This window comes from Strix aluco, chromosome 7 (genome assembly GCF_031877795.1).
Source record: "Strix aluco isolate bStrAlu1 chromosome 7, bStrAlu1.hap1, whole genome shotgun sequence".
Taxonomy (NCBI): Eukaryota; Metazoa; Chordata; class Aves; order Strigiformes; family Strigidae; genus Strix; species Strix aluco.
Window position 1 is genome coordinate 3,336,472 of NC_133937.1, and position 20,838 is coordinate 3,357,309.

Consider the following 20,838-nt stretch of genomic DNA (forward strand, 5'->3'; position numbering starts at 1 on the left):
AGCCGTATGCAGAAACACGCAGGCAGGCGCCGCAGGGCTCTGGCACTTCGGAAGTAACAGTGCAGTGGGGTCAAGTCTCCTGAAAAACAGTAAAATGTCACAATTCGCACTTCTGTTTGCCAGACCCACTGCCCGCCTCCTCCTTGCCCTCTGGAGAGTCTCCACTCAGCAGCCTGGCCCCTCAGACAGAAGTGGCTGCTGCAGGTGGGCGCTGGAGTCCACAGAGACCAGCTCATCTGCGGAGCGAGCGGCTGTTTCCGAGAGGCAGTGCTGTGCTGGGACACACCCGAGCAGCTTTCCGAGAGCAGCCAGAGCCTTCCCACGCCGTGTCCCTTCCCAAATTTTTATCAGTGGTTTGCACTGTCTTTTGCTGTTGGTGTTCATTTGGTTGTTTTCTTTTAATGAGTAACTTCTCTGAAACCTCCACCGGCTGTGCAGGCCCCCAGGGCCTGGCTGGCCAGTCCCACCCCAGAGCCAGGACCTGCAGCTCCCCCAGAAGCCCTGACTGGGGTTTTGGTGCCAGCCCTGCCTCGCTCCGGGCCACCTATGCTACACGTTTAATTCAGCAACGCTGGCGTTACGCAGAACTGTAACAACCAGCCATCTAACATCAGCCTCCAGGAGTCCCATATCAAAGGTAAATACATCATTGATCCTATAACTGGAGGGGACATGCTAAGGGATTGCCCCAGTGCAGCATTTCTAAACCCAAACTACTCCCAGCTGCTGAATCAACCCCTGCGAGGCCCAGCAGCACCCTTTAGCCACAGCAGAGCAGGACACAGCGTGCTCTGGCACCTTTTTCTGCCCTGGGCGTGCTCCCGCAAGGCAGCTTGTTCTGGGCGTGCAGGCATGGAAAGCCCCTCCACACGACAAGCATGTCAGCCCTGCGGTCCCACAGGTTTTGCTAGGTCCACCCCGTTACGTGCCCTAGGAAAAAGGCGAGGGGTGCTCCTCAGTCTGCTGCTGATCTATTACTCCCATTGCCTGAACAGCAGAAATTTTGGACAAAGTGATACTCTTCATCTCCCAGTGCCTCAGTGCAGAGGGTCTCCCGTGTGCTGCAACCCGGGCAGACAGACCCCGCTCAGCACCGCAGGGAGAGGTCCCTTCCAGGGAAGCTGAAGCCCTGGTGCCACAGGGGCTGAGCCTGTTTCAGTGGGATTGTGCAAACTCAAACCCTGGTGTTTCTCTTGCGAGATGAACTTGGTCCAAATCTCCATGGTGCACTTTGCTCTCTGATTGCAGTGACCTCACGCCGGCTTCCTCGGCAGCGTTTAAAGTCCAGGGGAGAGGGGTACTCACCTGCCTGCTACACACAGCAGCTCGCTCCCACTCCTCCCTGCCTGCACATCTGCCTGGACGAGGGCTCCAGGGCCTGGATCTGGACTGCAGCATGCGGCTGCTTTTCGAGGCAGCAGTTCTGTGGCTGACCCTGGGCTTAGGGCAATGCACCGAGGAAACAACCCAGGAGAACACCGTCCACCAAGCTCCCCAAGCAGAGTCTTCCTATTCAGAGTGGGGCATCGGGGCCATCCGAGACAGCTTCGAAACAGTTAACAGTTACTTCGACTCCTTCTTGGAACTGCTTGGGGGAAAAAACGGCGTTTGTCAGTACAGATGTCGATATGGTAAGTGAACCTCAGTCCTGCGGGCTCCTCTCTCTTTGCCCTTTCCCCTCTTCCCCTCTCACACGGAAACTCGCAGCACTCTCCTTCCCCAAGGCCACAACCAGCTCCTACCCCACGACCTGACCCCTGCTATGGCGGCACAGAAATGTCACCTCAGAGTGTCACAGCTTCTCTGCTAGTGCCAGCACAGGGACACCGAACCCTCAGCTTTTCCTCTCACCAAGAACAGCCACTGTGCTGTGTGCGAGGGGACAAGAGGAGAGGCCACAGGTTTTACAGGAAGGGCATACAGGTAACCAGGCTGCCCGTGGTTACCCGGACCCCTGGAGAGGAGGAGCAGGGTGGGCAGCGAGGCTCCGGAGGGGAGGACGAGCAGCCTGTGCAGACCTGACTCAGACGGGGGGTGTTAGTATTGCCAGTGGCCCTAATCTCAGCAACCTTCGGAGTGTCATTATTCAGCAGTTGGCTAATAATGTGGGCTGGAGGAGGGGAGATAACAGGAAGGTAAATGAGACCTGATGTCACCATGGAGGAACCTTTAGTACTCAAGGCGGAATGAGGCAGCCACCGCTTGCCTTGGACTTTAGAGTGATTTACCCAAAAAAGGAATAGTTTGGTTTGTCCTGGGGGCAGGACGAAGAGGGTGACATCTCAGGGAGACCAGGGCAGGAGGAATGCAGGCAGGGCAGAGGACTGGGCACGCAGAGGTACCTGCTGAAACAACCTGTTTGGGAACAGCGAGGAGGTTTCCTACAGACTGTGTTCTCTCCCCAGCCTCCTACAACTGTCCCCACAACTGTACTCTGTCACCTCAGCTTGCCCATCCACAACTTCCCGTAAGCCCTCTTCCCCCCTGCTTTATCCCACCTCCCTAGTGACTGCCTGGGCAAGATGCTTGTGAACACAGACGCAATTTCAACCCCTCCTCTCCTTCCCTGAGCACTGGTTTTCACAGACACAGGCCCCACGCTTTGGAGAGATCCCAGTCTCAGTCTGCATGCCCTTTGCCCACCAGGCAGCCTGTCCCCAGGGCCCACGGTGCAGCAGCCCCACACCATGTGTGACAACCTCCCTTTAGGGCCACCCTGCGCTCCAAATTCAGAGCAGAAAGGGACTTGCCCTCCTTAATGCAGTGACTGGAAGCCCTGGTAGTGAGCCTAAGGTGGCTGGGACTGCAGCGTGCCTGAGGCAAGGTTTGGGAAGGCTGATATTCAGAGCTCGTTTCAGGGAGTCTCAGGACTCACCAAGTCCTGGAGAAGTCATCACTCTTGGGCACATCCCGAGGCGAGGGCTCTCCCTGCCCCTGTCCCTGCGCTCTGGGCTGGGAGAAGCACATCTCCACAGAGAAGCACAAATGCCTGCCTGCTCCCTCAGAGCATCCTGCATCTTTTTGGAGAAATGTTTTACCTGGAAAGGAAACAAACAAGCACATCATTAGCCCTGTTCTCATCCCCTGCTGAACAACTCATCAATCTCATTGGCTGAGGAGGAAATTACTGAAACGCTGCCCATGTGCCTCCAAGGGTCTTGCTGGACCCTTCCCGGACCATTTGTCTGTGCTGGTCTCTAGCAAACTGCAAGTGAAGGGGATGCGGGGACAATCCCAAACCAGTGAGACCCAGTCTGTGCCCAGAAGAATGAACACAAACCATTTTGACCATATTCCTGCTGAATCAGGGCCTAATTACTTTTTTCCCAGGCACGAAGCAAAAATTATGCCTTCTACATTCTTTCCTTTCAGCCAAGAGACACCGGTAATAGTCAGGACTCACCTGTGATTGCCACATCCATCTTCAGCTGAGCACGTAGCACTTGGCTGTTCTGGCTGTAAGACTCTCCTCTTGATTTTTCAGCAGCTAGTGAGGTCTGAAAACAAACAGCTTGATGGATTACTCCCTTAAATCAGGACATTGGGGTTACACTAGCATTTACTGGCAAATATCTCCTCCTCCTCACAAAATTTCTCTGGGCATCTCAGGGTGGGAAACAACCTGAAGTGGGAGTAAATCCCTCGATAACTTCCTTCAGCTGTCTGGGCAGGCAGGACCTTCAATGTTTCGCCCAGCATTTCGTCCCAAGGGGCTTAAGACAAGGAGGCTGTGGGAAAAGAGCCTTTAAAGTCAGGCTCTCCAACACTGCTCGCCTGGGGCAGAGAAATAACAATAGACCACTCAAAACAACAAGGAGCCCCAAGACCATCTATTCGCTTCTGCCTGCCGGTGTGCCAGTACTGCAGTGTCTGAGACCTCCTGCATCGCCAGCAGCTGCTCCGGCCAGCTGGCTGTTTTCCAGTCTCTTGGCATAGCTACAACAGCCTGGAGATATTAAAAAGCATCAGGGAAACTCGCTTCCCTTTAGAAACTCAACTTCAGTTCTCCTCTGAGGCCATGCCAACATGTGCTTCTACACATCAGCATCGCTCCCCGGCACGGTCCTGCTGTGCTTGCTGTCCTCTGGCATCTCTCCCCAGCAAGAGGCAGCCCACGATGGGCCCCTGGTGAAACACAGCCAGCGACAGAGCTGGTGTGACCCACCAAGTCCCTTCCCCCCTCACAGACGCAGCTATAAGGATGGGCAAGCAATAAATGATAACGAGAGCACTGAGTTGAGTCACTGAGAGCACTCACGCAGTCAGGAACGCCTATTATTTCTGTTTTGCTTTTGTTTTCCTGTTAGCTAGAAAACAAGATACAGGAGAGAGGTTAATTGTGGCATCTTGGACTTTTATCTCGCTGAGAATACGTTCACACAGGAGCACTTCACAAATTATTAAGCTTTGTTTTTCAGAGAGGAGCGGGGCAGGTTTCCTACAAGGGCTCATCTTGAAGGCAGTTCAGTGTTTTGTTGATCACCACAGTTCTCATGTGAGATTTTTTTTTCTCAGGACGACTTTCTAAGACATTATAATAGCTGTAACTTCAGCTTAATGGAAGGTTTTCTCTGGCAACACAGTTATCTCCATATCCCCAGTCTCACTCCCACTCTGACTTGCCACCTTATCCCGTTAATTGACAACGTGCTGCAGGAACATAACTTATCATCAGTATTACAAGCAAGTCATTAAAATTTGACTCTATGCTGAAAAATCCACCTTGGATTCTGAACTTTCCTCTGCCTCCTACCTCAGTTCAGGAACATGTGAATTCTGAGTCCCAATTCTCATCCCCTTCCAAAAGAGCAACCAGGCTGTGAATTGCACTGAGACCCGGGTGCAGCCCTCCTCTCATTATATAGTTTGGGAGCCTTGGGTTATAGATTCAGCCCATATACAGACATTATTCCTTCTCTCTATAACATAACCACCAAAATAGCATAACGTGCAATGTGTTGTGAACTCAGAAGGTACCTCATATTAGCGTACCTCAGCGGACTTGAATAATGTTTTGGTGCAAAGATAATCCTATAATAATGGTGTGCTGCAACCCACTGATTTGTGCTCTTTGTCTACTGTTAACTCAGCTTTACGTGCTCAAAATAACAACGCTTTCTGCACTAGAAAATTACATCTGGAGCATGAAGCAGATCTGACCCATTCAAAAGGGGCCAAAAAGGTAGAAACACAGTAGTAACTGCCGTACTGAGAAATACCTCCCCCTGCAAATGCCATCACCCGGTGGGAGCTTCAGCTATGGAGCTTTGTCTTGGCTTGCAGACAGCTAAATCCTTGGTGCATGATGCATTTCGGTAGGGTTGGACAAAATTGGCTACTGGCGTCTCACAGCTGGACAGGATTTCAGTTTGTTGGTTATTTGTTGCAAATCTGTTGTTCAAACAAAACCGCTCTGGCAATTTTTAATTTAGAAGGTGCTGGGAATGTTTCTGTGTAAAACCTTTTGAGGCATTTGGCTGCGAGGTCTTCTCAAGAACACAACAGATTTATGGCTATATTAACCACTGGTATTTTAGGTACCTTGACAGAAAAAAGGGCAAAGCGTCGTAAATAATTATCAGTGCTGACAAGAAAAAAACCAGTGAAAATAGAGTTTAAAAGAACCCAACCCTGCTTGAAGGGCTAAATTAGATCTGTTTTATGTCTATATAAATTGTCTAGCAGTGCTCAGGGAAGCAGAAACTTAACCCTAGAGGTGATTGACTTACAGAAGGCTCAGCTCACACATGTTTTCATCGGAGCATGCAAAGTTTTCCCAGAGCAGGGTTCAAATGTCTTGTTTTAACACTTCACTCTGCATTTGAGATCTCCCTTTTATAAACCCAGTTGGGACAGAAACAGAACAGGCACTGAACACACATCAAGGGACAGTACGGAGAAACCTGACTCCGGGAGGGGCGTCTCCACAGCTTCTCCAGGGTGAATCCTCTCCCACCTTTGAACAAGCTCCTTGCACGGCAGGGTCGAGTTGATGGGGGTTGAGGTAGGGATGAGAGAAAGAGGATGAGACAGGGCAGGAAACATCTGCTTTCGACACAGTTTCCACTCCAATGCTGGGTGCTCACCCCTCGCACCCACAGCACCCTGTCAGCCATCCGTGAAGCCCCAGGACGGGCTGGCAGGCAGACAGGAGGACTTGTACACCTTCACAGCAAAGTCAGACAGATTCAACTGCTGCTGAAGCTTCTGTTAGCTGATTGTCTGCTGGACTCTTTCTACATTGGGTAAATAATTATTCACGGAGGAAATTCTTGCTCTTCTATGCACATTAAGAAGCATACTAAGGGAAGGCAGAGATAAAGGGATAGCAACTATTTGCAAAATGTGACAGTGCATCACCACATGCAGAAAAGAGACCAAGACAACCTCCTAACTCAGAGCAAGATCAGACACGCAAGGTCTAGCACAATTTTGCAGAGATCTGCATCTCACTGACACTCTGAGAGTGAACTGGGGATGGAAAGAGATCCCCTCGCTAAGCCAGTAGCTGAGCTAGTAGTTTCTTGAAGGAGTTAAAACCACATCTGGGTGATCCCAGGTGTGCAGAGCTCTCAGGGAGCATGTGAAAAACCTCCTATGAGATTTGGGAGGTCTGAGGCACTAGGTCTAGCATGGAGGGTGGCTCAACTGCCAAAACCCCACACTGCAAAGAGGGACTTGCCCATTTGTAGGAGCTGGGGAGAGTCCCAGACCTAGGGACTGGACTCAGACCAGTTTAAACATTTAAGTAGTGCTGAGGACCCAGTTCACACACAACACAGTGCTTCAGTGGCCATGCCAGAGCGGGTATGAGCTAAGTCAGGCTCTGGAGCCTTGACAGAGCTGATCTGAGCACAGGGCCAGTGTCTCAGCCAGCTCTAGCACCCATCCTTCACTCCCTGCATCTCCTGGAGGAGAACGATGTGTTTGGAGATGCAGACTGGAGGGGAGATGCCTGACACTCCTTGCTTTTTGGTGCTACACTTGGGAAGATCAGCTTTCCTAACATTTTTCCTTTCTTTCTCAGGGAAGGCTCCAATGCCACGACCTCACTACAAACCCCAAGAACCCAACGGCTGTAGCTCCTATTTTCTGGGGCTCAAGGTACCCGAAAGTGTATGTACTGCCACACCCACCACTCCCAAATGATGGAATTCTCAAATCACAGTAACCAGCTAATAATATTGGGGAGGGAAAAGGCTTAGCTGTGCTATGCACTGACTGTGTGATGGCTTCTCTTCACAGCTGAAGCCAGAGCTCTGGAAAAGGGAGGTTTTCTCTGGCATACTTATATGGTATGGTTTGAGGGGACAAGCTATCTGCCTGGGACTGCCAAAAGACGTGGCTGCCTGCCGACGGCAAGCAAGGCGAACATGTCAGTCTGAGCACTGCCTAACTTACTGTCAGTCAGGGAGGCATTAAGATCTCAACTGCTGGTGGCAGCGAAACAGGAATCACGTAGACAGGAGTTACATTTACGAAGGACTGGCTCGCTGCTCTGGTTGTCTCGGTAAGAGAAAGTTTCCTGAGCAGGTTAGTACTAGAAGAAGAAAAGGGGGTACCTGGCCAAGCAGAGCACCAGTGTGGAGAAGTGTATTTTTATCAACGTCCTGAACAATCCCTTGCGACAGGACGGGGAGCATGTTCATTGCTGGGCAGCTCAGAGACAGGATAACGAGCAAACAGCAATACTTGAACGCATCCTCCACACCTGGCCTGTCGTCCCCTCCCATGCTTTTAGCCTCTGCCAAGCACTGAAATAAACCTGCAGGCTTTAATACTGCACCCACTTGTTATCTGAAAGGCAATTAATGAAATCACATTGGAATCACCAGGAAAAGCACTCCCAGGAGGCTCAAAGAGCAGGAATGACTATTTAGCTCATGCATTACTGCTGCCCACGAGGTCTGCAGCAATTAGGCAGATTCCCGCTCTGAAAAACCTGCTCTTTACAGCCCATTTTTCATGTTAGATTAGTTTCTTAAACTACATTTCATTGCAAGCCTTGTGGGCATTTCTGCGGTACCTCCTCCTATGCAGGCAGTCTTGAGTGCTGAGTGCACTGAAGAAGCAATTCAACTCCTAAATATTATATGAGGAAGGCCAAAAAGAGGAAGAATTTATAACAAACTAATGAGTCCAGTCTCTCCGGGAGACAGGCCTTCTGCCCCATCACCCCCATGGTTATTAGCTAAACTTGCTGTTTACCTCCAAGCCAGAACTCCCCTGACCAAGCTGTGCTTGTCCTTGGCCTCTCTGAGAAATAAGGCATTAATAACACTTCTAGCAGATTTATTAGGCCAAGAAGCAGGACTTGCCAGGTTGTGCGAAAAGGAGGAAACAAAAAAGGGGCCTTTGCCACTGCTGGCAAGGACAGGAAGCTCTCCAATGAGGTCTGACAAATAAGAACTAGCAAATGGTTGTGGAGGGACTGGAGGTTAATCTCCCGTGACCGAGAGGAGAGAAGGGAACGTGCTGTACCCTGCATGGGACCTGCACTACTGTCTCCACTCTCTTTAGATGGTGAGGGAGAGGCATGTGTTCCCTCCTGCTGCCTCGGCGATCGGGGGTAGCTTCTGGAAAAGAGCCAGCTGGGCTCTGCAACGCCTCACCCAGTTGCAGCCGTTAGAGCCAGGACACAGCCAAGGGACACTACTTTTCTCTCTTTCCCCAGCTAGATTTGGGCATCCCTGCCATGACCAAGTGCTGTAACCAGTTGGACATCTGTTACGACACCTGCGGAGCCAACAAATACCGCTGCGACGCCAAGTTCCGCTGGTGCCTCCACTCCATCTGCTCCGACCTCAAGCGCAGCCTCGGGTTTGTCTCCAAGGTGGAAGGTAAGCTCCCCTGGGGGGGGGGAACGAGCCACAGCAGGGAGGGGAGGGTGCGGGCAGGGAGCCCTTTCCTTGCCAAAAGAAGCAAAAATCTGCAGTAGGGAGCAGCACGTCTGTCCTGAGCTTGTCACAGATGGGTCAGAGATGAGTGAGAACGCTGAGATCTGTCCCCCTCCACACACACTTCTGTCCCAAGGCTGGAGACCAAAAATTATGTACGTTTGGAAAACATCACAAAACACATGTGGAAAGAAAAAAAACCAAACAACAACAAAAAAACCTTAGTAGCAATTCCTTCAACCCTTGGATGCCCTCCTTGAGAGTTCAAACACCTTCATGGGAGACCAAAAAGCCTTCCAGAGCCAGCAGGCCACACGCTGAAAACTGTACGTGGCCAAGGGCCATCAGACTAGGAGAGCCAAGGCCAGGGGCTCTCCAGGATCTGGTTCACAGATAAGAGATGACAATGGCACCAGGGACACACCACAGCGTGGGTGGTGGCTGAGCCATTGCTGGGAGATCTGCCTTGCTCAGAAGCCCCCATGCTAATAAAGTTCTAGTGATGTGTCAGCAGCTCAAGAGCCAGTCTGGTTTTGCCTCATTTTAAAATCCTCAGTCTGCAAGTTTGAGAGGAGTAACCTCTGTGAAGGTTATCCATGTGATAGCCCGAGCCTGCCTCTTGATCCTCTGTGCTGACATCAAGCACCTCTGCACTGTGTGAGGAGGGGGAAACATCTACCCCGCCGCTACCAGCGGTCAGCCACAGCAGGAAATCCTCCCCCTGGCAGCCCTTCCTGAGGCCATTTCAGAGCATCCCCAACCCCTGTGAGGCAGGTATCCATCTCTCACAGAGGGGCTGTGTGGCAGTAATGCAGGATAGGTGGAGAGAAGACTTTCCAACAGTAGGAGTTAAAGATATTTACAAGAGTTTCGGTCTGAAAAACTGGCAGAGCCCTTGAGAACAGCCCATTCCCAAAGCGAAATAAAACTGGTGGTGCTGCTGAGTTTCTCACAGCTAATCGCAGCCAGCCCCTCTGGGCTCATCCCCGCTGCTGATGCCCTGCTGTAAGGAATAGTTAAACATGCATTTGTTTTCCAAAAGTGCAGCCTGATTAGAACACACAGGCAAGCTTGCATGACACCAGTACTAGGGCAGATGGCTTTCTACTTCATCAGAGGTAAATGTTTGGGAAGAGTGTCCAGGCCAGCAAGAGAAAACAAAGATGTGGACTGAGATATAAGTGCTACAGGCCAAGCACAGCCAATCTTTCATGGTCACCCTTATCTACAGGTCCTCGTGCAACCAACCTCTTCCTATCTCCAGGTTTTCCTCTGCCAGTTTTTCAGATCCCTCCTTTTTCCTTTGTGCCTGCAGCAGTGAAGCAAACAGACAGATCCTGGGGAGTTAAGGTGGAGCAGAGCTCACGCTCCTCGGCTGAGCCAAGCCACCTCTGCCTATAGTCAAGTAGGACTGGATTCCTCCAGCATCTCTGTCCTGGTTGCCGCAGGAGGCATGGGTAATTGCTAACACAAATGAACCTCAGAGCCATCCTCTCCTCCCCTTGCTCTGCCTCCTTGTGTTCTATACCTGCGGCTCCCTGTCCTCAGGGCTGCTCTGAGCAGCTCCTGTCACACAGCCCTCCTCCTCCTCCATCCCAGCTCTTATCCGGGATGCTTTCCACTGAGTCACCAGGAGCTCAGAGAGAGCAGGCAGGGGAAGAGCAGCTGCACTCCCTTCACGTGGGCACAAACATCCCAGCTGCAGCCGTGCCAGTTAACCAAAGCCTTGGTTCTCCTGCGATGAGGTGCTCAGAGAGGCTGAGACGGGAGGAGACAGGCCCAAAGGCAGGGCTTTCCCAGATCTACTACACATAGAGCAATCAACATTAGTGACAGCGAGTAAACCCTAAAAGATCTGATGTTAACCTATTAATTTATTGACAAGCAGTTTAGGGCTTGCTTTTTGGGGAAAAGGAGGGGCTATAGTCAGGCAGGCTGTATCTACAGCTCTGCTGTTGCAACCGCAGTAGGATTTTTCACGCTGGCTGGCAGCTGGCATCGTAACTCCCAAAAAGCAGAAAAGGTTGGTTAGTAGTGGCTACAGGCAAAACTGAGGGGATAGCAAGCCAGGAAAGACAGTACTGCGGAGGTCTTCTGGGAAATCTGCTTGGTAAACAGTGCTGTTTGCAGTGCTCCAAACAATCCATCAACCAGAAAAGCCTGAGAGAGGCAAGAAAGGAGGGGGGGTAAGGGGGAGAGAAGTTAGGGCCACATTAGTGCCACCCTATGGAGGAAAGAGCCCGCAGTTCAGCAGAAAGGAACCTCTGGATTTATAAAATGCAATACCCGGAGAGAAGACGACAGCCCACGCTTCCAACTGCAAATACCACACAGCCCAGCGCAGGGCTCTGGCTTAGGGTGCTTCCAGCCAGCCCTCAGATGTCCCGGTGTGCCTGTTACTTACCCGCCCGATCGTTTCCTTCCCCACAGCTTGTGAATCCGTCGCAGACACAGTGTTCAACGCTGTCTGGACCCTGGGCTGCCGGCCCTTCATGAACAGCCAAAGGAGCGCCTGCATTTGCAGTGAGGAAGAGCGAGATGAATTGTGAGGAAGAGCAGACGCCCGGTCTCCGCGAGCCTGCTGCCAAGCATCCCCTCTCTGATGCCGCACTTCAGCACAGCGATTTCTATCAGCTCTCTGGCCTAGCACAGGACGGGGGGACCTGGGCCAAGCAACACACAGCAACCACAGCTTTTGGGCAGAGGGCTGCGAAAGGGGAGACAGCCTGTGAACACAGGGCAGTGGTGCCTGCTGTCCACCACAGATGCAGTTCAACAGCCCTACCCCTTTCCAAGTCCATCAGCCTGAACGACCCAATGCCAATTTTCTCTACAGACTGATCAGGAGAGGCAAGCAGGATGCAGCACTGGTTATAAACAAGGGGCTTTACTTGTTTGTTTGCCTTAGACACACATGTATTATCTTCCCCTGCCCCTTAACTCTCTGATTTGCAGTGCAAGGCATTAGGTTTCTGCGACCCCTGAAAATCCCAGTCCGTGGACACACTATTTACATTTTTCCACCACTGGTGACAGACTGAAGAGGAGGGGTAATTTGCTTTCAGTATGTTGCTCACACCCTTCCCTGACATTTTCCATCCTATCGTTACACACCCTGACAACCCTGCTTATTTAAACACTTAGTGGATCCTAAAACAATTTAAACCACCCGGGGATTTGGTAAGCGTGAGAAGGACTTTTAAATGTTTGCGATACTGGCAGAATTCATATTTGGGCAGAAGGGGAGCAAAGCCCATCAAATCTGACATGTGAAATCACAGCACTCTCCCACAGTCTCAGGAGAGGAAGCTGCTTTTCTTTTGCAGTGTCATCCAGAACTATTTAATTATTTTCTTCCTATATCATTTAACATAGCTTTTCCCTTAGGATCCCTTTTTACACAAAATGGCTGGGTATCCACCTCCATCTTTTGCACGAGGGAAAACAGAAGGCTCAGAGTTGCCTTGGATGAGATATTCCAAATTCTGGAGGCTGATCTGTCAGGTGGCAGGGCTTCCGTGCTACCTCTGTAGGGCAGAGACACTGCCAGCCGAGGAGTGATCAGCAGCCCCAGACGGCATTCTTTCTCAAACGTGGCTAATACTTCCATCTGCTAGCAGGAGCTTTTATTGCATGCAAAATTAGAATTTAAAGAGGTATTTGGAATTTCATCTACATATAACATTTGCAGACAGCTTTCATCTGTGTTCCTTGTTGAAAGGAAGTTGCTACTGGGTGCGCGTGCCATGTCACATAAATACTTCAGCGTTTTCTGCAAACATAGTTATGGTTATCTTCTTCCATCTGCCACAGAAAAGTTAAGGCTACAGAAGGGTGATTTAACAAGAATGGAGTCTGTCTTAGTTACTTTTCTTCTAGTTTGTGTTTAAATGCATGCACGGAGCTATAAATTATTTAAGCCCTGTATTCCTGTTCTTGCCAGTCATCTTTGCTTTACAGAGAACAGCAATGAGACATTCATCTGGCTCCAGACAGACTGAAACAACTAGAGCCCACTGGTATCAAGACCAGGAAAATGGAAGTGACTGCATGAGGTGTACTGGGATGTTTTCCAATAAGGAGGACCTTAATTTACACTGATTAGATGCAATCACATCCTTTCCTAGCTGTGCTAATGCCACTAGAGAGCAAACACCGCATTGCCGAGGTTCATCGCAGAGCGTGTCTATCAGAGCACGAGGCTGGACAGACAATCTGATTATCCATCTAAGAAACATATATTTTTGGCTAGGGATGGGAAGGAAAAGTTCCTCGTTGCAGACACTTCCTGAACTTTTGTGTTTTGTTGGTGAAATGGTGCCTGTTGCCAGTTTTAAACATGGCAACTCTTATGATTAAATGACACAATTTAAAAAAAAAAAAAATCTATCTTGTCTACGCTCAATAGCTGACTGGCTGGCAAATGTCTTAAAGCATTTTATAGTTCAAGTGATATCAGATTAAAGCCAGGCCAAGTAACTGATGACAGATGATGATATACACTGGAGAAATTGAAGGGTTCTGAACAAAATCTCTCTATCCACACACTGACGCTCTGGAGACAACACTAATATAAATCATAATTTCTTCATGCTTTCAGACCACCATCCATCCCAAAACACTACAGACTGCTGCACGCAGGGCAGCTACTGAGTAAACGCATTTTTCACTAGAAAGTTAAGCTGTAGTAATCTGAAAAACCCCATGAGCAGCTCTACAAGGAAACTTTTGAACCTTCAAGTGGTGGCAGTTGACTCAAAGAGAACCGCCAGATAATCCTGCGTAGGAGAAAACCGGTGCGTGAACTACAGTAAAACTTCTGCATCCAAGCTAAAAATCACTTCCCCTCCGCCCCGCTCTTGCTACCCAGGGGTGTACAGCCACTGAAGCAGCTGACCACGGGTCTCTCCAGGTTAATGCACAAACCTTGGGTCATCTTCCATTCCACCCTGCTCTGAACAGGAAGATGACACTGCTCGCCAGATGGCTTCCTTTTGACTTTGAGTATTGGCAGGATTATTTCCAACTCTTGCTGATGTTCAACCCATTTGGCCGGCGTGCCCTCTCCTAGTAATGGTTCCCCAAACAGCAATCTCTCTGTTTCCACCGAGGATGTAAAAGCAGGGACTAGGATGGCAGGTAATACGTGCTAACTCCTGGACATCCATGGTTCAAACATTCACTTTACATCCTAAGAGAGAGCGAAGTGGCAGCAGCCAGAACACCAACCGTGCACACCGGGCAGCACCGACGCAGCTCAGACTTTGAACTCCGGTTGGCAGTGCTGGCTGGACCTCCAGGAGCACTGGTCAGGCACGTTGCCTCCTTGCACACGCAGTGCCTGCTTGGGCGGCGTGTCTTGCTTCCACTCCATGGCGTGACGGATTAAATTAAACAGACAAATCCCTTGGCTCTCAGAGGAGTTTGGCCTTTGATTTCACGTCCAGGGTGTAACGCTGACAAAGAAGACAGATGGAAGCAGGAGGTAAACTGGGGAGAGCTAAAAGACTTTGAAAAAATGGTTTTGTTTGTGCCTAGGAGCCATCCCTTCCACGTCAGAGGCAGAATGGCCACAGGGCAGTAGCAGATAGTAGACCTACTATCCTGCTTGTGGGGCAAACTATACACCTTCCCAGACTGCTCCATGCAGACCAGTGTTGCCTCCTCATTACTCTTCCAAATTATTTAACTAAAAAGCTGTGGAGCAGAAAGGTTGCTTCGTATGAATTTGTCAGGAGGAACCAAATAACGTGCACAATAATTGAAATAAGCCAGGAAAAGAACCTCTCCCTCCACCACTCCCCCATGTCCCTTTCACACAAACAAAAACCACCAGTTGCCTCTCCAGAAGGCACCAGCTAATTAATTTCATTTCCCAGCTCTTGTTTTATCAAAACAAGTATATTTAGCAGGGACTGCCTGAACAAAGAAGTGACAGTGGGAAATTGCCCATGTGGTCCTAATGCAGACAGGAATCAGCAGAAAGAGGAGATGCACAGCAATGCAAGAAGGTGACTTTTTCATTTCTTTTCCTTTCACATATAGTTAGATAACACATGAAAAGTGTCTTTCCGCTTATACCTACTTATCACAGAAACATTTTCATTTATTCTAACACACACACGCACACACATGTATTCCCAAATTGGAAAAGCAGCCATGAAGCCATTTAGAAAAATCATGAAACTCCCAGCCCGTCAAGTACCCATTCCTCACTGGAATCTCACTCACCAGAAGAAATAAATCTGTGAAATGGAATACTGCTGAGGTGATTTGTGACTCCCTTCTAAACGGTCCCTTCAAACTGACTCCCCATCCATTTGAGAGCAGCAACAAATTTCAGCCTTGGCAGCAATTTGGCTGCTTCCAACTGAAGTAGAAAATAGGTAATGCAGGCTAGGGGGACTTCCAGCGCACCTCCAAACACGCAGGACAGAGCTGCACACTGTGAAGCTTCTTGCAGAAAACCTCACGAACACGCTGGGGTGCCACAGCCAGCGGTGGAGAGGGATCATCCTCTCACCCTCCAGCCCTGCCTCTCCTCTTTTGTCCTTCACTGCCTGCTGTGCGTCCTTCCTTTCACCCCACATTTCTAATCCTTCACCACACAGCGCTCCTGCTGCTGAATGAAGCCCAGAGGAGCCTGAGCTGATCATCTGTTATGTTTTCTCTGGAAGGAGCTTGACGGCCCAAAAGGATTCCTGACAACACGATGCCACCGCTGTCACCAGTAATCGTGTCCCCAGCCAGCTCTCGCCCACCACTGCGAACGCACACAGTCCCTCAGCGCTGCCGCATCTCCTGTCACCAGGCTCGCTGGGGACAACCCTGTCCCGAGAACTACCCGCGTTGCAAACGATTGCTATAAATACTTGACGTGTGTTTCTCCAATCCTTCTGTCAGAGCCACAGCCTCTCTACACCGGGGTAATGCAGTACAACTTTCAAATAAAGACTTGGTAGCGGCACGCTTAGGACGGGGGGTGTTTATAGACGTTTAATGGTCTTTTTCTTACAGTCGAGGAGCTACAGCACTTATGAAAGGCACCACATTTCTGGTGGGGGGAGAAGAGGGAGAAAAATAATGATACACTAAATACAAGAGGAAACACTATTGAACTGCATGCAATTATCAAAAGACTCTAAAAAAAAAAATCAAGTTTTATTAAATACCTTTTACTATTTAAAAATAACATTTAAATGTGCCTGGGATAGATCTGAGCTTTAGCTGTCTGTGATGATAACTGCTTTATAGCTCCAAGGAACTTACACGTTACGAGGTACAATATACATGTTTTTATTAATGGTCATTCAAAACCTCATCACATCCAAAAGCTTCAGCATCATTCGCAGAACTGCACAGCAAACACATTCAGCTATGATACTATTTGTATTGTCTGATGAAAGAAGGGCTCGAATAACATTTGTTTAGTCAAGGACGAACAGTCCTGTGGAGCCTGCAGGCAGATGTAGGGAAAGACAAAGCTGGGTAACACTTCAGGCCTGCAAAGCAATAGGGTCAACCAAAGGGTTGTTGGGAAGAAACGCGGCTAAAACCAAACTGTTCTGCAGTCCGGGCTGCACTCAGAGGGCTGCCTTGTGTGCCCAACATACTTCACAAATAATCACCATGGGATTTTAGGGGAAAAAGTCCTGAGGTTCGAGTGGGGCTTTACCATATACTTCTTGTTTCTCAACCAACCATGAGAGAAGGCACTGATAAGGAAGGACAGTCTCAGGCAGAGATGCTCTTCCAGTGGGTGGGTGTTAGTCTTCAAAGTCGATTCTGATGGGGCCACCTGTCAGGATGTGGTTTGCCACGTGAACAGATTCCTCCTCCTCCTCCTCTTGCTCCGTCTCAGCCAACCTGCGCACCCGCCTCCGGCAGCCCTGGGCGCAGCGCGAGCTCTCGTCCAGCGCCCCGCACACGAGGATGCGGCAGTGCAAGAACACCTCCTGGGGGGGGGTGAGACAGCAGCCCCGGTCAACGCACAGCTCTGGCAATCAGACCAGTAGTGCTGCCAGCTCTCGCAGAGCATGAGCAACACCGTTCCAATGGCACAGCCACGTCTGTCCCCGCATCAACAAGGTCCTTATCCACCATCGCCATCCACAGCCAAACTGGCCACTCCATCTGTTTTCTCAGAGTGGCTGGCTGAGATGTCAGAGCATGGCACCTGTCTGTTAGCTGAGGGCTAGACGGGGAATATGAAGGCGTGAAATGATCCTCCAGAGGAAGGGATGAAAATGCCAGGAATAAGCTTGGAAGAGCTCGCACGGACTGGTAGGAACTGCATGGCAGGAAGCAGGCCAAGAACACACAAAGCCCTTCACAAGGAGATGGACTGATAGAAATGGGCAAGAGAATTCGACAGGAGCTGAGAAAACATAAAGCTGGGAGACAGAGGGGCAAAGGAGGAAAACACAGGTTGATGAGGAACTAAGTGGTAGTCGAGGGGAGAAGGAGAACACAAAAGCAGGGACACAGCTGCATTTTCTTTTTGCACAGTAAATGCAGGCAGTGACAGAACTGCTGCTCCCTGCCCTCTAAATGACAAGGAGGGTAAGCAAGATCCCTGCAAGCAGCAATTAGGGAAGAAAATATTCGTGAATGTTTGGTCAATGGTCAGGTTTGAATCAAAATCCACTGCAGAGGCTGGGAGGATGCAGATTGGAGGCAGCAGAGGCAATCAGACAGCCAAGCAAAATTTCTGAATTTTGAAAGATCTCATCTGTTTTAAACCTACTGAGGCTCTCCAGGAGCTGGAGCAGCAGCTTTATGCCTTTTGGAGCAAGCAGCATTGGCTGAGCACAACAACAGCAACTGAAAAATCTGATTTCTTCTAGCACAGACAAGGAAAGCTATTTGCATTAAGAAAATAGCATTATCCTTCAACTGTCCTCCCACTACAAAGCTTCTGTGCCCCAGAGTGCCACCAGCCTGGACGGCCTGGTTTCACATTGGTGGCCTTGTATCTGGAAACCTGGCATCTGTACTCACAAGAGCTAGAGAAGATGGAAGGTTGAAAAGATTCAAAACTATAGAGTGTCTTGTTTTAAAGACAGGACATTGCATAACGTGCCTAACTCCCCAGGTTTCTGTTTGGTGACCGGGAACGCTTTCCTTGCCCAGCATACAAGGGTCCACTAAGACTACACTGGAAACAACAACGATTTTAGCCTGCTATGGCATTGATATTCCACAACTGTCCTTCATATTTTATTTAATTCTAGTTGTTTTTATCACTCTCCTAAAGTACCTGTGTGTCAGGTTCCTGAAAGAACACAACTGCTGGAAGAGGCACAGCAACATCTGCCTTGGGCCAGCCATTCCTCCCCTTCACACTCTAATGCAGCCAGCTCTGTGCTGAGACTCCTCTCAGTCAGATCAGAGCTGATGCAATATCCAAGAGGTGCATTTTGAGCTTACCTTGTTGTCTTTGCCCACAAACTTGAACACGGGAACCTGGAAATGCTTGGCAAGATGGTCCTTTGACGTGTACTGCTTCACTGAATCATCAGAAACACAGCTGAGGAAAGCAGAGGGGTAGGCTTTAATGGGTTTCCCAGAAATGGAAAAAGAAAGAGAAAAAACCACCCCAGCCTTTTTAACCAGAGAAAGGAAAGGAGGGCTTGGCTGTCTCAAGCTAAGCTACCATCCATGTTACTTCCTCTTTGGCCACAGGAGAAAATTTGGGAATGATGGGGAAAAACAACAGCAATGATAATAGCATCTCCAGACAAAGAACAGCTCAGCAGCAGAGAGCTGGCAGGACGTGGCCCAGTCCCCTCGGCAGAGGGACTGCCAGAGAGCTGCAGGCAAGTTTGTCCTCATTTCACCTTCCTGTGCAACAGTCTGCAGTGATCAACAGAACGGTTATACAGTATATAATGTATTATGTACTTTCTGTATACACACACATAAATCACGCTTAAAACGGAGAAGCCTGTACCCACATTACTAAAATATCACAGATGATGAAAACTACAAAAATCCAGATTTACTTTGCTTTACATCATTTACATTTTTACTTCCTGTTGGACTTGGTCAGACAGCTCAGATTCACTACACTGAAATTCATGATTTCAGTTTCTCCATCACTAGCGCTATACGATCATGCGAGAGGTCACAGAACTGCAAGAAAATAAGCTATTTTTTCTAAAAAGTTACATTCCAAGTGCAGTCCGTTTATAAACTATTACAGCCTATTTAGAGTTTGACAGAGAAACAGCCAGACAAAAAGTTACGGTGACTTGATAATTACTGCTGCCTGTTGCAAAGCCTTAGGCATCTTGAAAGGCTCAGATGCTGCTGTTATATTGCATTACAGTGCAGCTTGTCCTTTCTAGCAAGTTAATTCCAGAAATGTGGACTTTGCAAGATACTAAAAAAAAAAAAAAATAGCGGTGGTGGAAGAGACAAGAGGTAATGGTGTGACAGCTGAAAGGCCTACTCTTGCAGCAACCTTTAGCTTCCACCTTTACAACAGAAATATGTCAGGCATAGTCAGAAATGCTGACATTTGACACATTCAATTATCAAACAGCAGCAAACCCACCATCTATATGTAGCTCTGCTTTCACTAGAACATTTATTTGGAAATCTCTACGCTGTTTGGCTGACTCTGTGGGCGGCAGGCTACTGCAATCCCTCCCAGAAACACCCTTCTGCTACGTACAGCAGAGCCGTGTATGTTCCTGGGAGCACTGAGCATCGGTCTGATCCTCGCGTTATTTTCTGTATTTTTTTCTCAGTCAGTGGAGGTCACAGTCTGAAGGGATATCCCTGTCTGCAGCACTTGTCTAGTTAACTTGTCTGGGAGGCAAACATAAAAAGCCCTGCAAAGGGAGCTAATAAATTAACATTGTGCATCTAGAAAAACTGACATAAATTCCTCCCCCTTAAGGCCAAACACTAGATGTTACTACGTTGTTTAGGATAAAAGGGCTTTTAAAAGTAGCATTCCTGAAGGCAACTGATTGTAAAGAATGACAGTTAAAGACTTTTCATAAGCGACTGGCCAAGCTTTGGGGCCATAAAGTCAACTCGCAGTCATATCCTCATTTGTGAGCGTATAAACTGTGATGATGCTTGGACACTGGCTCTGACTGACTCTGAAATCCCAGGTTCTCCAAAGGTTGGCTGCACTGGTGGCAGGAACACTACTGGTTTGGGGCTAGGGAGAGGGAAAATGGAAGAACAACAAGGAGGAACCAGGGACACATGGTAAGTACATCTTACGGAGGGTTCTGACAAATGCACTACAACATGACAACAGGGTCAAGCCCTTCTGCACTGTGCGTGGGGCCATACCATGTCCCACCCTCCTAGGAAACTCCCAGACCCTGCTTCCCACCTTGGAGAGGTGAGATGGGGCAGGGAGAACAGGGATGGAAGGAAAATAGGTGACCTTGGTCAGGTTATGGGGAAAATAACCCTTTCCTGTGCATAATGTGCTTAGGTTAGGGGAGCAGAGAATGGCAGTGCCATAGGAGCTCTGATCCTCTTACCGGGGGGCTGCGAGGTAGAAAGGAGGGCTTGGAGAATGAAATAACCACCTCAGCCTATAAACGAGGGGCAGTCCCAGGTGTAACAAGATGAGCCTTGCAATGAAACTACCTTAACCACACCATGCTCAGATAAATGGCAGCTCCTGACCACATCAGATTACAACGGATTGCCCTCAGTGACATGACCTTGCACCAGATGCCACAGAGAGCTGCAGTGTTTATCGCCTGTGCAATCGGTCAATGCCTTTTATTTATTTTTGTTTTGAGAAAGAAGAACAACAAGATCAGAAGCGGGAGACCTGCTTTGGTGCTGGCTGGCTGGGCTAGCAGCAGTCCAGGGTATTACAGGGACAGCAGGCAGGGATCGGGGGAAATCCTGATTTCCAGCGTGGTCACAGGGCTGAGGAATCCCACAGAAGAAGGCTCCACCT

At 49.2% G+C, this 20,838-nt stretch overlaps 2 protein-coding genes across 5 annotated transcripts in view; one reads left to right on the top strand and one right to left on the bottom strand.

The window, feature by feature from the left end:
* Positions 1-1,310: 1,310 nt before the first annotated feature.
* On the top strand, positions 1,311-15,891 carry PLA2G12B (phospholipase A2 group XIIB). Of its 2 annotated transcripts, none has more exons than XM_074830198.1 (4): positions 1,311-1,631; positions 7,028-7,116; positions 8,675-8,840; positions 11,328-15,891. In XM_074830198.1, exons 1-4 carry the CDS (start codon positions 1,397-1,399, stop codon positions 11,444-11,446), a joined length of 609 nt encoding a protein of 202 aa, XP_074686299.1. In that variant the 5' UTR covers positions 1,311-1,396; the 3' UTR covers positions 11,447-15,891. The 2 variants fall into 2 exon arrangements, with proteins under 2 accessions (XP_074686299.1, XP_074686300.1); XM_074830199.1 differs by having other exon boundaries at positions 7,028-7,104.
* Positions 15,892-16,041: 150 nt separating this feature from the next.
* OIT3 (oncoprotein induced transcript 3) overlaps positions 16,042-20,838 on the bottom strand; it is a 30,104-nt gene continuing 25,307 nt past the window's right edge. For all 3 annotated transcript variants that reach the window (XM_074830194.1, XM_074830193.1, XM_074830191.1), the window contains exons 8-9: positions 18,327-18,426; positions 16,042-16,852 (exon numbers count right to left, since the gene is read on the bottom strand). In XM_074830194.1, coding sequence (XP_074686295.1) covers positions 16,664-16,852; positions 18,327-18,426 — 289 coding nt within the window. In that variant the 3' untranslated portion in view covers positions 16,042-16,663. The remainder of the gene's footprint in view (positions 16,853-18,326; positions 18,427-20,838) is intronic.

Bases quoted from the DNA above. Each gene is read 5' to 3' on its own strand.
- PLA2G12B (XM_074830198.1), top strand. From the start codon at position 1,397: ATGCGGCTGCTTTTCGAGGCAGCAGTTCTGTGGCTGACCCTGGGCTTA. The intron at 1,632-7,027 runs GTAAGTGAACCT...TTTCTTTCTCAG, and splicing joins TCAGTACAGATGTCGATATG to GGAAGGCTCCAATGCCACGA. The intron at 7,117-8,674 runs GTATGTACTGCC...CTCTTTCCCCAG, and splicing joins GGCTCAAGGTACCCGAAAGT to CTAGATTTGGGCATCCCTGC.